The following is a 21,402-nucleotide window of genomic DNA, read 5'->3' as shown; positions in this document are numbered from 1 at the left end:
ATACACACTGGTAGTTAAAACTCAACATTGTTATCCATATGACAATGCTTACAAACATTCTATTCTCTCTCAGAACTATACGCTAAAAAGTCACCAACCTAAGAAACGTGTTTTTAGTGATATCTAGAGTAAATAGAAATACACTGTTTGAAGTTTGATTTTAAAAAAATCTTTTGGTTATCTTACATGGAGTTCTTCACTGAATGTACAAACTCACGTCCTTTTTAAAAAATATAAAAATAAATAAATGAGGCACAAGAGATTAAAATTGCAGACACTGGTACTGATCAGACTTACGGGTACATGCCATAGTTGGTGGGTCCTTCTCGGCTCTGAAGTAACCTTTCTCACACTGACAGACAGAAGTTGCTTCTAAGTAAGTCAAACTGTGTGGAGGGCACTTGGAGCACTTTACATTTCCAGCAAATGCTTTGTAGAATCCAGGCCTGCAAGCTGCAAACAAGAAAATAAATTTCATTAATAGAAGCATAAGTCATAAGTAAAGCTGTTCCATGCAGTTATAATGCTATTTTGATCATACAGTTCTTCACGGTTTTTATTATAGTATATGGACTTAAAAAAAAAAAATAGATCTGTTCTTGGTATATAATAGGAAATCATTAAAAGAGACAGCTTCCAAATGTAAAGATAGTCCTCACTGCTACTTGAAATTCTTATCTAGAAAGTTTCACTAGTACCACTAAACAAAAGCACATTATCTATGTTTTATATCAGTTCCACCTGTTAATAAGAAAGAGGGAACTTCTTATCCCCCAAAGCTATTTATATAGCTTCCTTATTTAAGTAATGGAGTCTTGCAATGCTTAGTATGTTTACCCTCACAATGCCTTGATGAGACAAGGATGACATCCCTATTCATAGATGGGTCTGACTTGCCTACAGCCCCTTGAGAAGACTGCAAGAAGGGTCACATCAGCTGGGTCCTCTGCACCCTGTTGGCACAAGAGCCTGGGAGGTGGTGCCGTAACCACCTTCAGGCGCAGGGAGGAGATGCCAATACCCTCTAGCGTGAACTACTGCAAGCTGGAGGCTACTCTTAATTGTGGCAGGAAACAACCTGGACAGTAGCTGCTGTAGGGATGGGGGATGCTGTGGTGCTCAGAGCTCGCTGCATCCTCAGTTACTTAGAGCAAAGGTCCCTGTCATTAGCCACAGCACCACCTTACCTGCCTTTTGTTAGCCTTTAAAGCAGAAACAATTCTTCAAAATAAACCCTATCATAAACCTGCCAGGTTTGCATTCTGAAATATTATTTTAAAACCATCCTCAGACTTCAGCACACATGTATAAACAGAGATTTCTTTCTTTCTCCTGCCGTTACCACATTTACGTATGCCAGCATGTATTGCAGTTACTGTCTTCAGGCTTCCCAATCTGAAAACAGAACTGAAACAAATGAAAGAGCAACTCAAACATGTACAGACCGTACAAACTCATACTCCTTCTAACTGCTCTAGCAGTACGATGGAAACCGTTGCTATAATTATCATGTGGCTTTTTATCATTTTGACATATTCAAGACTATTTTCTTTACATTGCTAGAGGAACTAGGCAGTGCTTCCTTCTCTTGTAGTAAGACCAAATAAGAATATTAAAATGAGCTGTTCTTTAAAAAGTACGCAAAAGTACGCATTTTATGGATTCACTGAAAGTTCATATTAAGTTAATTACTGAAAAGTATTAACTCCTAGACAACATATACACAGATCATTTTTGCTTCTGATTCCAAAAGACTCACATGATATAAAAACAGTTTCACTAGTAGCTGAAGGAAAAAGAGTGAAAAATGGGACTGGAAAAGGTAACAGTTGATTGCCTATCAGAATCCAAGAGCCAATTTTTCAAATGTAATTTTAAAGAGCTTAATTTTGACCCAACAATTTCAGCAGTTCTCCTCCCAGTATGTGCTTCTGACTTTGCTGAATAGACATTAGGGAGGAATCCTGCCTTGCTGTCACTGACCAGGAAAAAAACCAAAGTATTTCTGGTGTTAGAGATAAGAGGGGTGGGAACAGCAGGAATTTTTCCCTTGAAAGAAGGCTACTGGTCTGATACAACTGTGATTATAGTGAGTGGTAATTTTCTACTGATTGGAGACAGCAGGTTTGGTGCATGGAAGACAGCAGCATTGTAGATATAGGCTGTAGGCACTGACTCCTCTTAGGTTGATGGAAGGTTGGAAGAGACCAGGTAAAGCAAAATTGGGGAAGGGTGTTACACTTGCCTGCTTCTTTTTCCTTTTCTCATGCCCGGATTCTTATCTAAGGATGACTACTAAATTCTTGCTTTTAGTAGCCACCTTTCATACACGTGGTGTAATATGAAGAAGTTTGTGATGAAAAAGTTGGCAATTTCAAGTTAGTTTCAGTCAAAGCAAAATATGTGCTCTTTAAAATCTTTATTACTTCTGAAATTCATGGTTGTCAGTTCTGAAATCATTCTGTCTTCTCTTCTATCCCCCAAAATGACAAACCACTTTGGATCAAAAGAAACATAGCATTCTCTTTCAAGAGAAATATTTTGTTTAAACTTCAAGCAATTCACTATTCCAAACTAAAACTCAAGGAGGAGATTAATTTCCAGTTTTAAATAGTAAATGTTTTATTCTGAAATGGTATGTTGTAATGTATTTAAAGCAACTATGGGTTTGATATAGTATGTCTCAAAAGAAAGCACATATATGCTCATGGAAAAGATGGGGGGGGGGGGGGGGGGAGGGGGGAATGGATGACCATTTTACTTCTTTTGAAGCCAACCCAAATATGTTTAGCCTTTAATCCAGGTATGCACCACAAATTCTGAAACAGAGGAAGACACTCAGGGAAGCTCTCCTATGGATGAGTTTACAAAGGTATTGATAACCCACTCCCCATCCAAATGTATAATCACACAACCATGATTATTCGATACTTTCAAATAAAACCCCAGCCATTTATATATAAGCTAAAACAACACAAGCTGAAAACCCCTAAATGGTCACAAGCTTGGGATAACTCACCTCTGGATAACTCACTGCTGATTGCCAACATTCAACGTGAAAGAAAATAAACTGTTACTTTATCAAAATCAATAAATACGTAGCACAAGTATGAAATACAGTACTTCAGCTGCCCTACATATCTAAGCTTAGACTCTGCTAACAGATACTGCGTTTCAGTAGCACAATTAACAAAAACAATTGCTAAAGCTACCATTTTCCACAGAAAATCTGCAAGCACTACAGTTATTACCCTGGTTTATAAAAGCTCATTTAGGAAGTGTCTCGATTGCTATGACTTCAGACATACGTCTGCCTCTGAAGAAAAGAAAAGAAATCTCTGTTCCTTTGGTCTTAGGTGTATTCAGGTAGCTGAAGACTCTATTAGACCACTGTAAATCAACTGTAGCTCACAGCAATTCCAATTGAAATTTACAGCAAATTTGCACAAAGGAGGCAACAGTATATGCATTCCATTGTAATTTCTGATATATAAATAATATTTTGTAAACTGGGGTTAGCAAATGTTCTGATATGAGAGCTCAGATTGCATTAATGCATGTAAATCACTGTGTGTGACTGCAGGTTGTGATATCAAGCATTAGACATATTCAACTTCAAGAGTTCTAAAGTCACATGCTATCTAAAATAAGGATTAGGATATGACTTGTAAAGGGATTAATCAATAGGCTTACTTACATGCTTAACATTAACCAAGTTCCTCAGATTTTGCCTAGCTTCCTATTTTTTCCAATGTTTATTCTCCTGTGGTGGTTTCAGCCACACAAAATTACTTAGTACACAAATTGCTTGATGGGCAAATCAGAAACTCAGTAACTTTTAATTATAAATGGGTTGTGGTTTTGTATTTGGAGAAGGAAAAAAGGTCATCTTTCCAGTGCAAAATTGCACCCTATGTAAATATATGACAAGTAAGTTAAAGGTTTGTTCCAGATGTTTATGTATGCAGAAAGTTTCATTTTGTATGGGTTGATGAATCAGTATTTTCAGTGTTTCTCACAACATTTTCTTCACTTAGCTAATAGTTATTGCATCTATTGTTTTCACAAATTATTTGTGCATAAGTTAGTGCAAACTAAAATTTTAACTATGAAAAGCTACTGTCTGAAAAAGCTTCTAAAGATGACTATTCAAAACTCTGAAGTTTTTATCATTGTTACCAGAGTATTTTTTTCTACCTTCCAAATCACTGGCAGGCATTTTATTTTCCCTAACATTATCTAACAAAAGTGACTTTGTGAGTTACTAATTATACAAACTGTATGATATGTGACTTTTGTAAAGCCTGGGGGAAGATAATATATTGTCTTAATTGTTAAGTAATTAGCAGGGTATCTGAATGAACAATTCAAAGACACTAAAGTTTTCTCCAATGAAATACCAGGGATCAGGCAGAGAAGCACTGATAAGTTAATTTGCTTCACAAAAGATAACACCATCTATAAACATGCTTTACTACAGCTGTATCAGGATTTGGCTACAAGGTTTTTAAACTCTAGAGACTTTTTAATTAATACTATTTTCCTTATTCAATGATTAATATATGGCATTTAGTTTTGCTTGTATTATGCATAGGTGCATCTGAAGAGAAATTTAACGCTATGCAAAGCAGCGGTGAACTCTTAAAAGCAAGCGGTTCGTTGCTTGCCAGCCTCCCAGCCTGGGCAGGGAGTGGAAGGAGGCATTTAATCAAGGAGCTGCAACACGGTTTAGCCTCATTGGCGTTATATGCAGAGCTACTGAAGCGGAAAAACTTTTGAAGTGCACTGTATAGTTACTGTCTCAAATGTGATATGACCTTAGCTGTTGCCAACAGCTAAGCCTGTGGTGCAAGATGCTGTGGGAAGCCACGCTTCCCCATGCCCAGCTGCACGGTCTGCCTATGGCCGTCAGCACCCCAAGGGCCCCCAGCGCACCCCCCTGCAGGGCTTTGGCAGGGGGCTCAGAGGCAGCAGAGCTGAGTGTGGCCCCATCCAGCTGGGACCATGGGGAAAGCCACCCTACCAGAGCAGTGCTGAGGCCCCCCAGCTTGTTGCGGCACAATCAAACTAATAGGCTGCAACAAGGCTTTACCATCAGTCAGGTTCTACTGTCTGTGCTGTACCTCCTTCCTCCAGAGGCCAGGCCACACTGCTCCTCCTCCATCTAAGCCCCTCTCCCTCAAGCCTCAGGGCTATTTAACCACTTAGCAGGAACGAGCTACAGCTGCACATCACCCATGCCAATCAACCCACTGTGCTGAGGCAAGGCCACATCTGCAGTTATCAGTGCTGATCAACCCACTGCCTCCATTCCTCTACACCCACTGACTGTGGTAGTGAGAGAAGGGGTTAAAGAAATTTTAGTAGCTCTATTACCTAGATTGTTGTTGTTAATGCTTTGTTTTACTAACGATTGTGCAAATTAACTGAAGCAAGGAGTCTACAGTCCCCCCCCTCCCCGAGGGACAGTTTATGATGAGAACTAGCTAAAACCAACTCTATAGTTTGGATAAAGACCAAGGAACAACTGAGTTGGCGCAAAAAGAGAAGGTAAAAAGTTCAGAGCAAGGGAGACTACCAAGCCTTCATCCCCACCACCCCCACAACCACCCCTAAGAGGCATCAGGCAAGGGCAGTGGGGAGGGACTTATGGAAATGACTTCTCAGAACTAATTTTAATATTAAGAGGAGACAGGTCATGAATATGTATAGCTGTATTTGGAAACCTTATGTATATGGACATTTGATTGTATAAATTGAGGCAGGTTGTTGCCCCTGGCACACACGGCTTTGGTGGGACTACCCCCAGTGCTGCCCAGCGCTGAATAAACATACCTACTTTACAATCTGATAAAATTGGGGAGTCTGATTCCGCAGGTCAGTAGCTGCTTTTGGCTGAGGGCTCGGTCCCTGCCAGGTCCATGACTCCGCCATGGCACAGCCCTGCCCAGCCTCAGGCCCTCCCAGCCACCCGCGGGCCAACACCGCGCCCCAGCCCGCCACCAAAGGCCCGTGGTGGTGGGACAGGCCCTGCCCACCGCCTCCATCGCTGCTGGCGCCCTGACCACCTCAAATAGCTGGATATATAACCTAGGAAGTGCAGAGAGCGCCATACTGCAGTGAGATCCAGCCGGCAAACCAGGCACACATCCAACGGCAGGAGGGCAGCTGGGGGTGGCCTGTGTGAGGGCTGGCGGCCGCGGGCCTGCTCTCTGGTGGGATTCACACAGCCAGGAGCCACGGTTTCATCTCCTGATGGAGGGGACAGGATTTTTAAAGATCTTTTGAATCTCCCAGTGCAGTAAATAAGGTCTCGGCCCAATTACTACAACATGGAGTTGCGGGCTCTCTTGCAGAAGAGTCTTTACTGCTTGAGGCTGTTATGGCCATTAATTTCTTCCTCAGCCTGCAGGGTTTATAATGTTAAGACACAAAATCCAGAAAATGCAAACATGGTGGTCATCTTAGTGGTCATAAACCTCGTTGCTTTAAAAAAAAAAAAAAAAAGAAAAAAGGAGCATTTTCACTCCTCTGTGGGAGTGTGTCACTGGGAAAGAAATAAGCCAATTCCAGTTCTCAGCTGTTTCAGTTTTACAACATCTGAATCGACTGTTCTAAAGGCAGCTGAAGTAAGGGGAGGCCACAGGAAACTTTGGAGCAACTTTTAGGCATGTCTGACACTGTTGGTCTGTGTGTGGGAAGGTATTTCTCATGCAAATAGGATTTTTATGGCTTGCTGAGGACTCATCGATCAAATTAAAATACAGAACACTCTGTTGTCATTTACAATGAATGGCAACCATCAGTAGCTGTGGAAGAGGTGTTTTAATCTTTCTGAAACACATAATTTGCTATGCTTTTCCACCTCATACATTTTTTGAAATTGCTTACCGAAACTCACTAATGCACTATGAGACTGACATCTTTCATATTTGTTATATTCTGTCAATATATAATTATTCCAGTTTTAAAGTTCTCTTACCCCTCTGGTGCCTGATCACTATAAAAAGGGCAGTCCAATAAGGTCTCTTCTAATCTACCACTGTTCAGAAACAAGGAACTATAATATTATTTTAAACAATTTATATTTTAGTAAAAGTGTATAGAAAAGAACAAATCAAATAAGTGTATAGAAAAGAACAAGAGAAAAGAATGTAACAGAAGATGCACTTTTTATATTACAAAAGGCAGTATATGATCACAAAGTCAAGATTAGGATATTACAGGACCTGGACAATGAAGCTATGAGGACAACCTTTGATTGTGAGTACTAGCTGATTAAATAATTTCATGTCTTTTCTTTTGTCACGATCCTTGTTTTATTTAGGTCATAACTGTGAGAAAAGAGAGTGGAATCATTTTGGGTCATGTTCAAACCAGCAGTGAGACTGTGCAGAAGGAGTTGCAAGAAACATGAGGCATCACAAAGGACCCATTGCAGAAAGACTGGCTGTGACAGATTATGAATTATGGAACATGCTGGTTAGTTGAAACCAGAAGAATAAAAGACATGGTGTATCAAGAAAGCAAGGCTCTAGTTTGGTTCAGTTCCTACAGATGGTAAGAAGGGGAAAACAGGAACCCCTAGGAAACTTAGTGACAAAATGACCCAACTTTTGGGGACAATAAACTGTTTTTCCTTTTTTGTTTGTAATAAAATTGATGGATTATATTTCCATGTGCTTCGGCATACGCTTAAATGCATCTGTGTTTGTACGCTCCAGTCAATCTCTTCTCTTGCCAGTATCTTCTGCTCTCTTATATTTCTGTTCTTTGAGGTGAAGACAAAGAAGAGCCCTATGCACACCCTTGACTTTACAGAGGAACAAGGGAGAAGAAAGAAAAAGTTGCAGGTATAAGGCTGCTTCCTCAAACATACTATATAATGAAGATAGGTAAATTTCATTAATTTATCTTTCTCTTTGTGATAATTCCTTTTTCCCCCCAGTGATTTATTTTCTCATTCTCGTATTTCAATGTGCTATTGAGGTTGTTTATTGAATTGATTAGAACAAATGACAGAAGATAATTGGTATGTTTCAAACAGTATTTTCAGTTCATATCAGTGCAGTTTTTCTCTCTATAAAACATTAGTTGAAATACAGTAACTTGAGCAATGATTCGGGTCACACACCACGTTTTTAAAGAATTTGTGGTTTATCCAAAAAATTCACACAGACAAGGAGAACAGTCAATTATATTAATTTTATCACTGCCTGTCATACTAGATAAAATTCAATAGATCATCAAAGAGCTGGGGTCTGTACTACACAGCACAGGTGAATAGTATTCTGCACGTCTTAAGGTACTTTGTCAACTACTTTCAAAGACTTTTAAGTTGGCAGCTAAAGACTTCTGATAACAACAAAGAGAGACATATTGTTTGCAACAGAGGTGACTCAAATTGCTTTGCAGCGTGAAAACAAGCTATCTTATTAAATTTCGCTTTTCACATATGGAGTAATAATTGCCCAGTGACTTAAGCTGCTTTTAATATTGCTGCTGGAGACTATCGTTGCCTAGTTATAGAAGGATTTTCAATGATCTGGCAGGAAGACTCTCTATATTCTAGCTTCCCCTTAACTTACAGGCAAGATGGAGGCAAGTGACAATGTAGTAATAATACATGTACCTGCTGCTCTTTTTTTTTGTTAATCACAAGCAGGATACTTTCATAGGTTGCCTACCCATTGCAATTGTCACATTATTTACAGATTTCTCCTGTAGGTGTACATTATATATTGTTAACCTTGTCTTTAAAAGATCTTGACTAAGGATTCATTTTTATATTTTCAAAAAAAAAGAGCATCCTAAACACTTTCATATAGACTAGAAATTAATAATGATTCTAAATATGTAAGTACTACGCAAAGAAAGAGATGGAAAATGGAAAAACCATTTTTCAATACTGACAAAACTTTTTTTCTTTCATTTAATTCTTAGCACTAGTGGAATTATTTTTATATACTAAATGAAATTTACTGCTACAACAGGTTGATGGCAGGTAAGGATGTTTCAGCTTGAATGAACACAAAACTGGCAAAATTATAAGCAGCTGAAAAGCAGCTCATTTCACTGAAACAAACACTGAACAAAGGACTGAAACTACACATCTAAACCATAGCCATAAAAATAAAAGGTATTCATAATACAGGCTGCACTGCTTTACAGCGGGTCTGCAAACTTTTAAAATTACTCATTAAACACATTTTATAAACTGTACTGATGAGTTAATACAGTTAATTTTTTAGACAAAGTCGCTATACTGCAACTTACTGCAACTTGTTCTGTGTGTGTGTTTAGCTTAGATACACCTTTCTAAAGGGGGACCCAGAGATGGCTGTACAGTTTCATTTTGTCAGGTCCTTTTTTGTATGCCCGTGTAAGCCCCAACAGTGAAAAATAAACTCAGGTTAAAAACCAAAACAAAAGCAGCTTTCATGCCACTTAGGTATGTCTGGAAGAAATTAGTGATTATCCACTGACTAGTGAAGATGTGTTAGTGATTTGAGAGAAACATATTTATTTCTGGCATCTGAGTCAATAAAAAGGCTGCCTAGACAACCCCCAGAAGCTATTGGAATGAGAAGACTCCAGTTTTAAACTGCACAGAGACTGTGCTACCACAGTACTGCAGCGCTGCGTTACTGCCATTGTCACCAGGTACCAGCATTAAAAAACACGTACACAAGACCTTTGCAAACTTTGGCTCAAAAGTTTCAAGCAGGACCACCAAAGCTGGTTCACTACAGGGGCGATAATCTCGAATTCCTCCATGCAATGAAAACCTATGTGCCTAAATGTACTGTAAGTTTACTCTGTGTGGCCATAAAGATTTCTTGTTAATTGGTAAGGGTGGCAAAGGCAGAATCTAGCCTGTTTCACACAGTTATTGCTGATCTCTGTTAGCAGTTTCTAGCAGAGACACCGATGCTGGAAGGTCCTCACCTGGCACACTGTCTTGAAGTGTCTCAATGATGTGCAAAGCACCAATAATATATAGGCAGGCTGTTAGCCACAGATTTAAAATACACCGCGGTTATATTTGTGGAATTGGGAAGAACAAAGAGTCAAGATGTTTCACAGAAATGGTGACTGACAAAAATGGCTGGAAGGCTGAGGTACTATATATTAGTGATGGAAGAGAGAGATGAAAACAACGGGATGCACCTCCCTGAGGGGGCAAGCAACTATTTTTCCCTGCTTTGTGCTGCTGACTCTGTTGTGGGGATCCCTGAAATCTAACAAATTTTTGGAGGTTAGAACTATGCATACTCAAATGCACTCCTCTGTATCCAAATTAGTCTTTATTGCTGTTGATATTTTATGGATAGACCCCATAGAAAATCCACAATTAGACATTAATCTTTAAAGAGATTGTATAAATACTATTTTCTACACTGCATAATTTTTAAAGGAATATCACTGTGTTTTAGGAAGATAGTGAACAAAAGAAATCAGTCAGGCTAATTAAGGCACACAACAGAAATGGTAATCAAGGAACCTGACAGCAGTGAAAGAGAAGGGAAGTAATTTCCTGCAATATAATAGTACATACTCCTGAGATCAGGAAGCTCTGCAGGAAAAGAATGGAAGGAAAATATTGCACCTCAAAGCAGCCATCTCTAGCATCGCCAGTAACCACCTTTAACTACAAAAGCAGGGGAAATGTAACCCTGAGAACAATTCAGGGCAATGCAGTGCTGGAGTAAATGGCAGAAGCCAGTAATTCCCAAAATCTGTCCACAGCAGCTGTAAAACCTCTTAATTTTAAAACCATTGTTCCATTATTACGAAGCTTTATTTTTAAGAAAATACTTTCTTTGTTCCTTCAATCCTGTCCAGTATAAAGCTGGTATCTGAGTGACCTGGAACAATGGCAAGGCCAACGAGTATTCTGCACCTCTGCAAATCCTGAAAACTGAAATACTAGATAATCAGCTGTAATAGTCAGCACCCCGGCATCTTTGCTGCAGGGTATCTCTGGGGTAAAAGAAGTATTCCTCTGCTCAGCTGCCCTGATTTATTTGGGAACTCGCAACACAAAGGACCAAAAAGGGGGAGCATACCTCAGTAGCCAGCACTAGTCAGGAAAGCTCACTGGCACACGTCAGAATAGTGGAGAGAATCCTTGAATCTCCAGGTAAATTTTAATAACTTCTGTTTAATATGTTTACTTTGCGGTTGATGCACAAGCCAAGGCCAAATGGAAGATTTTGCGCTCTATAAAGCAAGTGGAGCGTGTTTACTTCTATGACATGCATGTTGCAGTGGCACATCCCTCCTTGCATTTCTGAGGAGGACAGATTCTTCTGTAGGTTTCTTTATCACTTCCAAAAATGAAAGAAGGAAACTGTTGTTGCTGTAGTCCTCAGACTAAAGCAATATGGAAATCAAGAAAATCCGTTAGACCAAGGACACCGTATCATAATGCACATAAGGAGTCGTTTATTTAACATTGCTGGGAGCTGTTCAGCGTATCACATTTCTTTTCATAAAGAAAAGTGGAAATAGTGGTTAGGCTACAGTTGTAGCTGGAAGGGCTTTTTGAGGGGAGGGATAAGGCAGGAGTGCGATAAGTTCCTCAGCACTGCAGTGAACAGTACAAAAGAGAAGTCTGAAAAACAGCAGTAAGAAATATTATTTATTGTAACTGTGGAAGGAACCTGTGTTTGCTGGAATTTCTCCATACCATTTCAAGAGGAATTAGTGTCCAACTTGGAAGGCCATGAAGGCTTCTGTTTTCACAGGATCATTTACATTCTGATGTCCAGCTGATGATTCCTACTTTATCAGAAGACTGCAAACAGGCATTAGACTGTATCAAGTATTTCTTTCTGCAAGAGGAAAAAATGGGCTGCAGAAATCAGATCCATTTTGTGGTTAATTCTTTTTGCACATTAGTTATCTTTATATCATAAAAGTGAAAGCAGCATTTCTATGAGGAGGTGCTCCTTTGTGTACCTCATGATCAAAATGAATGCAAACCCATAGCATATGATTGCTCTGCAATGCTGGTGTTAGCATAGGGGCTGAATTTAATCAAGCCCATTTAAGCTATGGCCACCTCTTCTTCTTTTTTTCCTTCTGTTGTCACAGTAATTGTAAAAAGATGGATCTCCCAATTCAGAACTGCAGGGCTAACTTTGCTGTCTAGTTCAAGTTAAGTATCTGTTACATTGCTTGTAACGTTTTTCCCAGTATCATAAATATGTTCAGGTAGTGGCCAATGCAGTGATGGTTTCCAAAAAGATTTTTCTCTATTGGAATGTTAAAAAAAAGCTCTCTGAAAGTTGTTATAACACTTATAAAATCATATCTCTCAATCTGAGCATAACTAAATGCTAGAAAAATACCTCCTCCTGTTAGAAAGATTGAGTGCTTCCTACCAGATATATTCCTACCAGAAAATTTGAAACGTTTTCTTACTAGATATATGTACAAAAATTGATGACGTATAGAAAGTAATTTGTCCACCTTATGATATCTTTATCAAATGCTACCATATACATATGATTCTTCTTCTCTGTCCTTTCTACTGATACTATAAAGCGATATTTCTGTCTTATCCTTCCTGATATTTTTTCTTCTGTCTTCCTTCCCCTAGTATGAGAAAGCTTTCTGTTTTCAACTCTGCATGCCTGTTAAGTAGTTCATCATGGATTTCTCTGTTCTGTGTGCAAGAACAGACCATTTGAATCTGCAGATGCACTTTTCTCTGTCCATAACAAATTAGTCTGCTAGCTTGGGTTAATTAATTCCCATGCTAGCAATTATTTCATTTGTTTTGCAGGTGCTTTTTCTGGAAGCAATTTTTCTGAAGCTGTAAGGCTTCAACTTTTGACAAATACCAAAACTTTCAGCCTGCTAGCTGTTGCAGACATTTGTTGGCTGGCATTATGTCAGACTGATTTTTCGTGTAAGAATAGTAAGTTACCAGCACACTTGTCAAATAATTAATGACACTTCGCTTCATGCCTCTGAACACATTCAAGGTGTACACTGAAAGCTTTCCCTGACATGACTTACTACTTTATTACAAAACTGTAGTACAGCTTTCTAGAGAAGGCATACCTTGAAGGAATGTAATATTCTTACAGGCAGTTATTAACAATAAAAATCTGAAGAATAGTGCAGTCACTATTTACAAGGGTATCATTTCTTGTTACAGCCTTATTGTAAGACTGTAGTTTTTATTGATTTAAGATCTCAATGCTCATTTTTTGGGTTCACAACTTTCACAAGACCAATTGCTTTTATAATGGATCAGCTAAAGCTTTGCCATTCTTTTTTTTTTTTCCTTCTCTGTGTAACTGTCTCTTTTACATGATTATAATTAGCAAGAAATCATAGCAATGAGAATACTGTCTAACCCACTTTAAGAGGTACTTCATATAATCCAATTTTTAAAAGGACTGGCTTAAAATTATGCTTACATTTTTAATTATGGTTGCCAAGATGGCACATTCAAGTATGGATTTGTATGCGCAATTTATTTAAGCCCCTGTTTTATTTGTACGTACAGGTCAGGAGTTCAGGCACACAAGCAAAGTTCATGTAATCATGCTGAATATATAAATGCCCAGAAAAAGGTAATTGTACAGGTATGCAATTTCTGATGCAAAAAATGCTGAAATATTCTTATAAAATCATGCATTTGATCTTTAAAACAGAATCCTTTTTGACGTGCTTGTAGAAAAACTCACAAGCTTCATTTTCAGACACACCAAACATCATTAGTGACACCCAAACTATTTCAGCTCTGATTTGCCACATTTAGTAACACTGAAAATGAAGCGCTCATGCTTCTGTGGAAACCAAATCCCTTTTTCTTTTGTATTATCTCTGAGTGCTTCCAAGCACAATAATGTGCTTGGTTATTAAAAAATATTTCAAATACATCTTTTATTCTTCTACATTACCGTACTAAATATTATGTAATTTTATTCTATTCTATCATTAGTGTAAGACATGGAGTAACACAATGTGGTACTTCTGAATAAAGTCACATTGCATGTCAGCAACATACACAATATTCAAATACTGACCACCAATGTGGCTGTTAATGTATCATGTAAAATGACTTTAATAAAGCTCAAGAACTTGCAGTCCATACATTATACTACAGAATTTCCCCATCCATTTAAATGTCCATTTTATGTCCATATGTAGTATAAGCAGGTGATATTTTAAATTAAAAGAACTGTAGGTTGCATTTTGTCTCTGGTTGTGATTTGGTTTTTTTATTTTTATTTATTTACTACACAAGTGTTGTCTGCCTATAAAATACAGGTACATGTAATGAATGATAGATTCTGCTCTCAGAAACTTCATTGGCCATACTGCCATTGGTTTTAATACAAAAGGTCTTTATTTTTGTGTTACCAAATATCCCTGTCAATCTTTCAGAAAACTGTTCCTTAATTACAGCTAATGATCAGGGTAAGAGCAACTACATTCATCTATTGCTCACCCCAACAACAATCAGTTTTCCTGTCTTTTATTTCCAGCCAATTTTGCTGTGGAAGCAACACAGAAAATTCTCTAGGTAGTCCATTTAAGCTTTCCTCTTCCTTTCCCTTTCCTCAGCATATCTGTAGAACTACTTGCAGTACTTGGCCTCAAATTATAATTACTGAATTGCATTTACATATGACTATCCCCACTGTATGTATTGCATGTTGCTTTCTCTACAGCAGGTAAACTGACTACAGAACAGCAAAAAGCAATGTTTAAGTGAAGCCTCGGGTTTATGTAAGAACTGCAACCGTGTCCTACCAATGAATGACAGGTAAGCAAACAATACTAAACTCTTTTGTTAGGAACAGTCATTTTTAAAAAAACCCAAACAAACATACTTTAAAGTTTTATGTTTGCACAAAGCATAGGTTAAAATTTACAGATTGTTAGTAGTGTTACATGCAATAGCAGAGAGTAGTGGAGATTGTGTAGACAGATGAACAGTAACAACAGGAGAAACAACAAAATACAAACTTACGTTCAAGAAGTCAGCAGGCAAATTGCTCAGTAGTCTTGAGATCAACATTCTTGTAATTTTTTTATTTTATAACCAAACATTTCCATCTTCTCCAATCCCATCACCACTGCTGCATTTGGATTTATAAGAATTTCAATATATAGCCAATGCCTTAGTAAGCCAAGGGAAAGCTCTCAGTATTGCCTCAAATATTCCTCTACTGGTCTTATACAACAGGCATAACTAAATCCTTTGGTGATGCAAATCCAACCCCATTTTAATAAAACAGGAAGGTGCCTTTTGGCAGAACAGGGTTTCTAATTTTTGTTTCACCGAAGTAGTTATGTGGGCTATACCTTCAATCCTTGTGTCTAGAATATTTCACATGCTTGATGACAAGTATCAGAGTTCAGTACTTCTACTGAATGTACTAAGATATTTCATGGGAATCTCAAAGAGGTAAACCATGAATTTCATATGAATTCTCAAACAACCAGGTTGATGTGAAAAATGCTTCTTTCAATAAGACTTCTGGTACGGATAGAGAAATTTGAGCATAAGAACAAAGGTAAGTATTACTATACAAACATATTAATTCTGCATAAAACCTGAATGTTTCCCAGAGTAGCATATTTCTAGTTTTCAGCTACGTTGGATGCACACTACAGTGTTAAGTACTTTCCAAAGGAAGTAAAAATCATTGTCCTCACCCTTAAAAAATCCCAACCAAAGACTTCTATGCTTAGAGAGGTCAATGTGACTTGTTAAAGGTCTTCTAGCAGCCTTGTAGCAGAGACAAAGTCAACCAGCTAATTATCCTGAGTACAGGTGCAAAGGCCTCACCAGTCACAGGCCAGGTAGGGCTGTAGCTAGTTAAATGAGGAGCTACGCACCACAGAACAGTAACCAGCACCAACAGGTCAGCCTACAACTGAATTTACTTTTTTGTCCACTTTGATCTACTCCACCACTGCAAACATAAAATCAGACAGATATTTGGCATAAAATTGACCTTTTAACTGCAGATTGTTTAGCTTAAGCGTTCTTTTTTTTAAGTTAGCAGCACCAGTCAAGTAGGATTGTGTAAATATGGTATCCTGCTATATTTAGATATGTAAATCCACATGACGGTCAGGTTTAATTCTGGAAACAAAATGTTTAAATTTTGTAATATGCATATGTGTTGGTAACATTTTAGGGCAATCATACATTTTAAAGATAATGGTAACAAATTTTATACATAGATTTTTAAATGTTTAACAAATTATCAGATATATCTGGAATAATCCCTAAATGAAAAGAAAACTAAATTAAAAATTAGGATTACACTGTCTCCAACACTGAGAATTACTGATGTGGCATCCCCATTTCTCATTAGATTGTGAATTTAATTCTAGCGAAGTTTAAGTCCTCATTAAGAGGTGTGCAGGACAGTTAGTTTTGAAGTTCATAAATATCTGCTGCTCAAACGGGGCTGTAGACATACGATAGGAAGTAAGAGAGCGATCACTCACTCACTGAACTGCAGACCCTGGTTGTGCCTTAGCCTTAGAGCAGTTAACACTACATTTACTTCGCAGTTGGGTATGGCAGATTGCTTGTATGTGGTCAATTTTCACTTTTTTTCCCCCACTTATATTCACGTTTATCATACTGTGAACAAAATGACTGGGAGAAAAAGGTCAGGGTCTACAACTCTGATAGTAAACGAGATACTGCTGCTGTCGTTGTTCAGTATTTTGAACTGTAAAACATGGTGATCTGTATTTATCAAAAGAGTAACAATAGACTGTACGATTTGGCATATCTCTTTCATATGACACTGTTTTTATTTAATAGACTTATTTTTGGATAGAAAACTTGAGAGGGACAAACAGCTGGCCCTGTTAAGAAACAGCCACAATTCTGTAACTTACACCTGCCATCTACATTTTCAATTAACATATAAAATCACAAATATGTACATGTAATATAATGTTTGATTTTAGAAAAAATATATAAGTATTTGTCACCCTTTTGGCATAGCATTTAGAGAGTATTTCAGTTATAAGTTAGTTATTTTAATTGCACTATCACAGTCATTGGTAACTATCACTATGATCATCTACTCTGTATTGCTGCATAATAGATACATTTTAGCTTTGCTTAGCAATTTCCAGAACTACTTCAAATATCATGTATTTTAGGGTGACACCATGGATCACTTGTTTAATTCTCTTCCTTCCTGGTTTCATTCTACGAAACTGAGATTTTTCTTGACCATGATGATCTTACTCGCCTCCCAGACTGGTTTTCCTGGCCTTTCCTTCTGCAATTATTCCAGAATCTGCTTTCTTCTACTCACTCTGGGATTATGGGTATTGGGGCATTATACCCTATATATTTTCTCTACTGATTTTTTTTTTTTTTAAATGAATACACACTAATAAAACCATTCATTGTAATTGGGAATTAAAAAAAAAAAGTTTTCCTGTTGCTTTATTTCAAAATACAATGTTGTGCCTTTTCTGTCTTTCTTTTCAGTTTCTTCTAGCTGTATTCTATGTTAGTGTGAGTTACTACCAGTGCTGTTTAAGGCTAGGATTCTCAGTTCGCAATGTGAAAACGTTCCACAAAACAGCAGCTGTTCTCTGTAGTTTGATACAAAAAAATATAGTTATATGATTACTCATTGACAGCATGTGTGCATCTTAGGTGCTATGGAAGTCAAAAGAGGATAAGTGCTTTGTTCCCTGGGAAGTATAAATTAGACCAGCACAAGCTGCATTTGCATCTTACAGTATCTGGAGCTCTGCGTGAGCCTGGAGTCTTCATCATGCTACACATAACACAGATAAGGATTTTTTCTGCTCCTCACAATTTGTGTAAGTTTTCTGAAATAAAGCTCATTTGAAAACTCAGAGAAACAAAAAACCAAAGTGGAGATATTTCCATTTGGTGATACATAATGCCATTTTTGTGATACAAGAACTTTTTTTGTTATGAAACATAAACATTAATTAAAATGAGAAGATTCTCTTATATTACCTAAGGCTAGTAAATAACAATCCACCTTTTCATATTAGATTTGTAATTCTTAAAATGAGAAATGTTTTAGGGGGTCAAAGGAAGCAATAGCTTAGGTCAAAAATGGAAATTAACATGAGCAGTCTCATCTCAGTTATAAATTTGCATGTACACATTTCAAATCTATCATAGTAGGCATACAGGAACTTGACTGGCAGTCTGATTAAGAAAAGCACGAGACCGGGGTTAGAGGTAATTTCATTTGCAGGTTGTATTGGTCTGGGAAAACATATATAACATCTCTGATATTATGCTTGGTATCAGCTCACACTACAAATCTATAATACTTAAAACAAATAGGAATTAATCACAAGCCTTCTCCATCCTCCTCCTGCTTTCTTCCACCATATATTATAAATACTGCACTTGCAGAATGGATCCTACTCAGTCTCATTTATATAGCACAGCTAAGCTTTCAAGGCGTACAAACACTACACAAAGAGGCCTGTCAGTTAGATTCCCAGTCACTTTTGATAATATTTGAAAGAAAACAATGAACTCAGACCCTCTTTGAATACAGACAGAAAAAGGACTTAACACAGCAATCAAGAAGCACAAGAACAGAAGAAAAGCCAACAGAAAGGGGATGTCTGTGTGTTACTACGTTTTAATATTACTGAAATATAAAACTGGAAGCAACCTCTGTTCGGTGGTAAATAAAGTGTTAGACTTCATAATGCTTCTAGTATCTCCTTTATGATCCCAATTAAATCTTCAAAATTTCATCCATAATATTATAGCTTCTTCTTTATAGACTCCTTTCTAATGCAAAACTTAAGTTCATGCAATCTTAACACTGTTGTTGGAATAATGAGATTTGAATCAACTATAAGACTCTTAATCTTAATTGGCAAGAGGTGTGGGAAGATGAAAACTCCCCTTTCCCTATAATCTAATCAAACCCAGCAATATCAGCTTCCACATTGCAATGTCAGCCTTTCCACTGAAGGGCTGAGCAGGAGGTTAGGAAATAATGAATTGTAAACATTAATGTAAATATCAAAGGTTCATACTGGTCATGCCAGGTAAGCCACCTCAGCAACATTTGTGTTCCCTCTTGTACTCTCTCACCCGCCTTGCTGGCACTGCTTTCAGCAGCCTGCCCCAGCAGGCTGAAGCAGGGGCTGTATTTTGAAAGGTTTCCCAATGGGTTGGTTGAAAACCTAAATTGCATGCTTTAAGGAGGAGCCCACAAGAACTCCAAAATCAGAACCACTTCCAGATCGTCTGGTCAAAGCCAGGAGGAACTTTAAATTCCAATTCTCAATTCAGAAAGAACAGATTTTTGCAAGAGCTTTTAGAAAAGAGGCCCTACCAGCTATAGCTATTGCAGCAAGGCAGAGGGAAAGACTCCTGTGGTGCTTGTGAAAAACTGGAGTTTGAGGCTTGCTGATAGCACCCTATGGCTGCAAGCACCTTCCTATCCTTGATGCTAATGCTCATCAGGTGCATTGACATTTGGACACTGGGGAAAGACAGAGATATTGTCCCTGAGTCCTGACGAGTAGCAGTCATAACTCACCTCCAGCAAGCAGGAAGAAACCTTGTCTGAATTTCTAAGAGCTCGCTTTGACACAGCACAGTACTGTAGCCATTGAAGATGAGAACACTGTTCAGGACAATGCAACTTAGCCAGCTAATATACTTGAGAGAGGTGAAAGACGTAAACGGTGCTTTTTCCACCCTCTTCGGTAAGCGTCAAGGAGCCCAGGAGGCAGGCTGGGGAGACACTGCACCACTGCTGCTGAGGCAGATGTGACGAACCATCAAGATTCTTGGATTATCCATTCTAATAGCTGGTAGCAAAGGGCTAGAATTTGAAAAGTAGCTTGATTTTCAAAAACAGCTACAAAGTAGGAACAATCTTCACACCATAAACAACGGTAATCCCTTCATGGCTTCTTGAGTCTACACATGCGAGCTTGCCCAGATTTCTAAAGTCACCATAAAATGATGAAGAGAGACTTTTTCTTCTATTATCCTGCATAGATAAGACTCTGAAACACCCAAGACAATCCCCAAGGCAGGGATGTCTGTTTGCCTGCAAAAATATTTCAATGACCACTAACAGTATCATCTATCTATCATCTTTTGTATAAAACACAGAAGCAAAGGTGAGGCGTTTGATACACAGTGGAGTGAGAAAGCAGCTGGCATTACTGCAATTTATGCATAGCCAGCCAGACAAGCTGTTGCGACGGATGGTTATGCATTTTAGCACAGCCTGCGGTTGGCACATTGTTTAAATAAAAAATATGAGGCCCACACATCCAAAACAACGATGGAAAGCTGATGATCAGTCTTATAGGAGTGGGCTGTTGCTTCTTAATTATTATTTTGTTTTAATAAATATTATATTTTATGATATACATCATTTATTACTTAATACCAAACCACTCGCGGCTGAAGTGAGTGATTTTAGCTAAACTGCTGAATTGCCATATGCTAGGCAGGCCTTTTATGCATTAACCAGAAACACGGAATGAAAATGGCTATTGCTGGCGGGTAATAGCATCCTCCTAGTGGTGGGGCAAATCTGGCAAGTGTACCACCAGGTTCAACGTCAGTAGTGCAGTGGCCACTATTTAATATGCTCCAATAACCGGAACGCTATTTCAGATGCAATGTGCCATAGCTTCTATCTTACTTTCGCTCCTCTCAGTCCACTAAAATAATTCAAGGGACATGGAGTTACTTTTTGCTCTACTTCTGCCACATTAAGTTCAAGCAAAGCACAGGGAAATAGAACCGACCTGAACAAATGACTGATGGTTTCTCTTGGGTTTCAAAGGCAAAAAGGTGTTACAGGAAAAATGCAGCCTTTTACTGACTGCAGACTTTTCTCAGAATAGAGGGGACAGAACAGAAAGAAACAGAATTCATTACTACTTCTAACTGGAGAAAACCCCTGGCAACTGCCAGCATTTCCTTTGTGTGAGACCATTCCTGGGAACACTTAGTTGTACGTTAATATGCCCAGCTGCTGAACTGCAGAGGAGGCCTGTTCACATGGTGATGCAGTATATATGGAATAATAAATGTCAATAATAATGATAAATATATAATAATATATAAGCTGTAACCTTTAGCTAACCCTAACCCTTAGTTTTGCCATGATTTTGAAACCTGCTAACATAAATTAGGAATTATTTTCACTAATCTAGTAAATTACTGTGAGTTTATTGTGAACTGGCTGAAGATGCATCCTGTGGTTAAGGCATTCATGGTCAGGGAGGAGGAACCTTCTGTAGCAAAGGACAGTGGACACAGTCAAAAGAAAAGAGATAATTTGGTGTTGTCAGTACAGGCAGAGACCTGGGCACTTCATGTGAGCACTGGCACAGAATATTAACGGGGCT

At 38.2% G+C, this 21,402-nt stretch overlaps 1 protein-coding gene across 2 annotated transcripts in view; it reads right to left on the bottom strand.

The window, feature by feature from the left end:
* EPHA6 (EPH receptor A6) overlaps window positions 1-21,402 on the bottom strand; it is a 513,074-nt gene that overhangs the window by 239,779 nt on the left and 251,893 nt on the right. For both annotated transcript variants that reach the window (XM_055803065.1, XM_055803066.1), the window contains exon 4: window positions 298-453. In XM_055803065.1, the coding sequence (XP_055659040.1) occupies window positions 298-453 (156 nt within the window). The remainder of the gene's footprint in view (window positions 1-297; window positions 454-21,402) is intronic.

Source organism: Falco peregrinus, chromosome 4, assembly GCF_023634155.1.
Source record: "Falco peregrinus isolate bFalPer1 chromosome 4, bFalPer1.pri, whole genome shotgun sequence".
Taxonomy (NCBI): domain Eukaryota; kingdom Metazoa; phylum Chordata; class Aves; order Falconiformes; family Falconidae; genus Falco; species Falco peregrinus.
The sequence above is the reverse complement of the archived record's forward strand: the minus strand, read 5'-3'. Positions and strand labels throughout refer to the sequence as shown.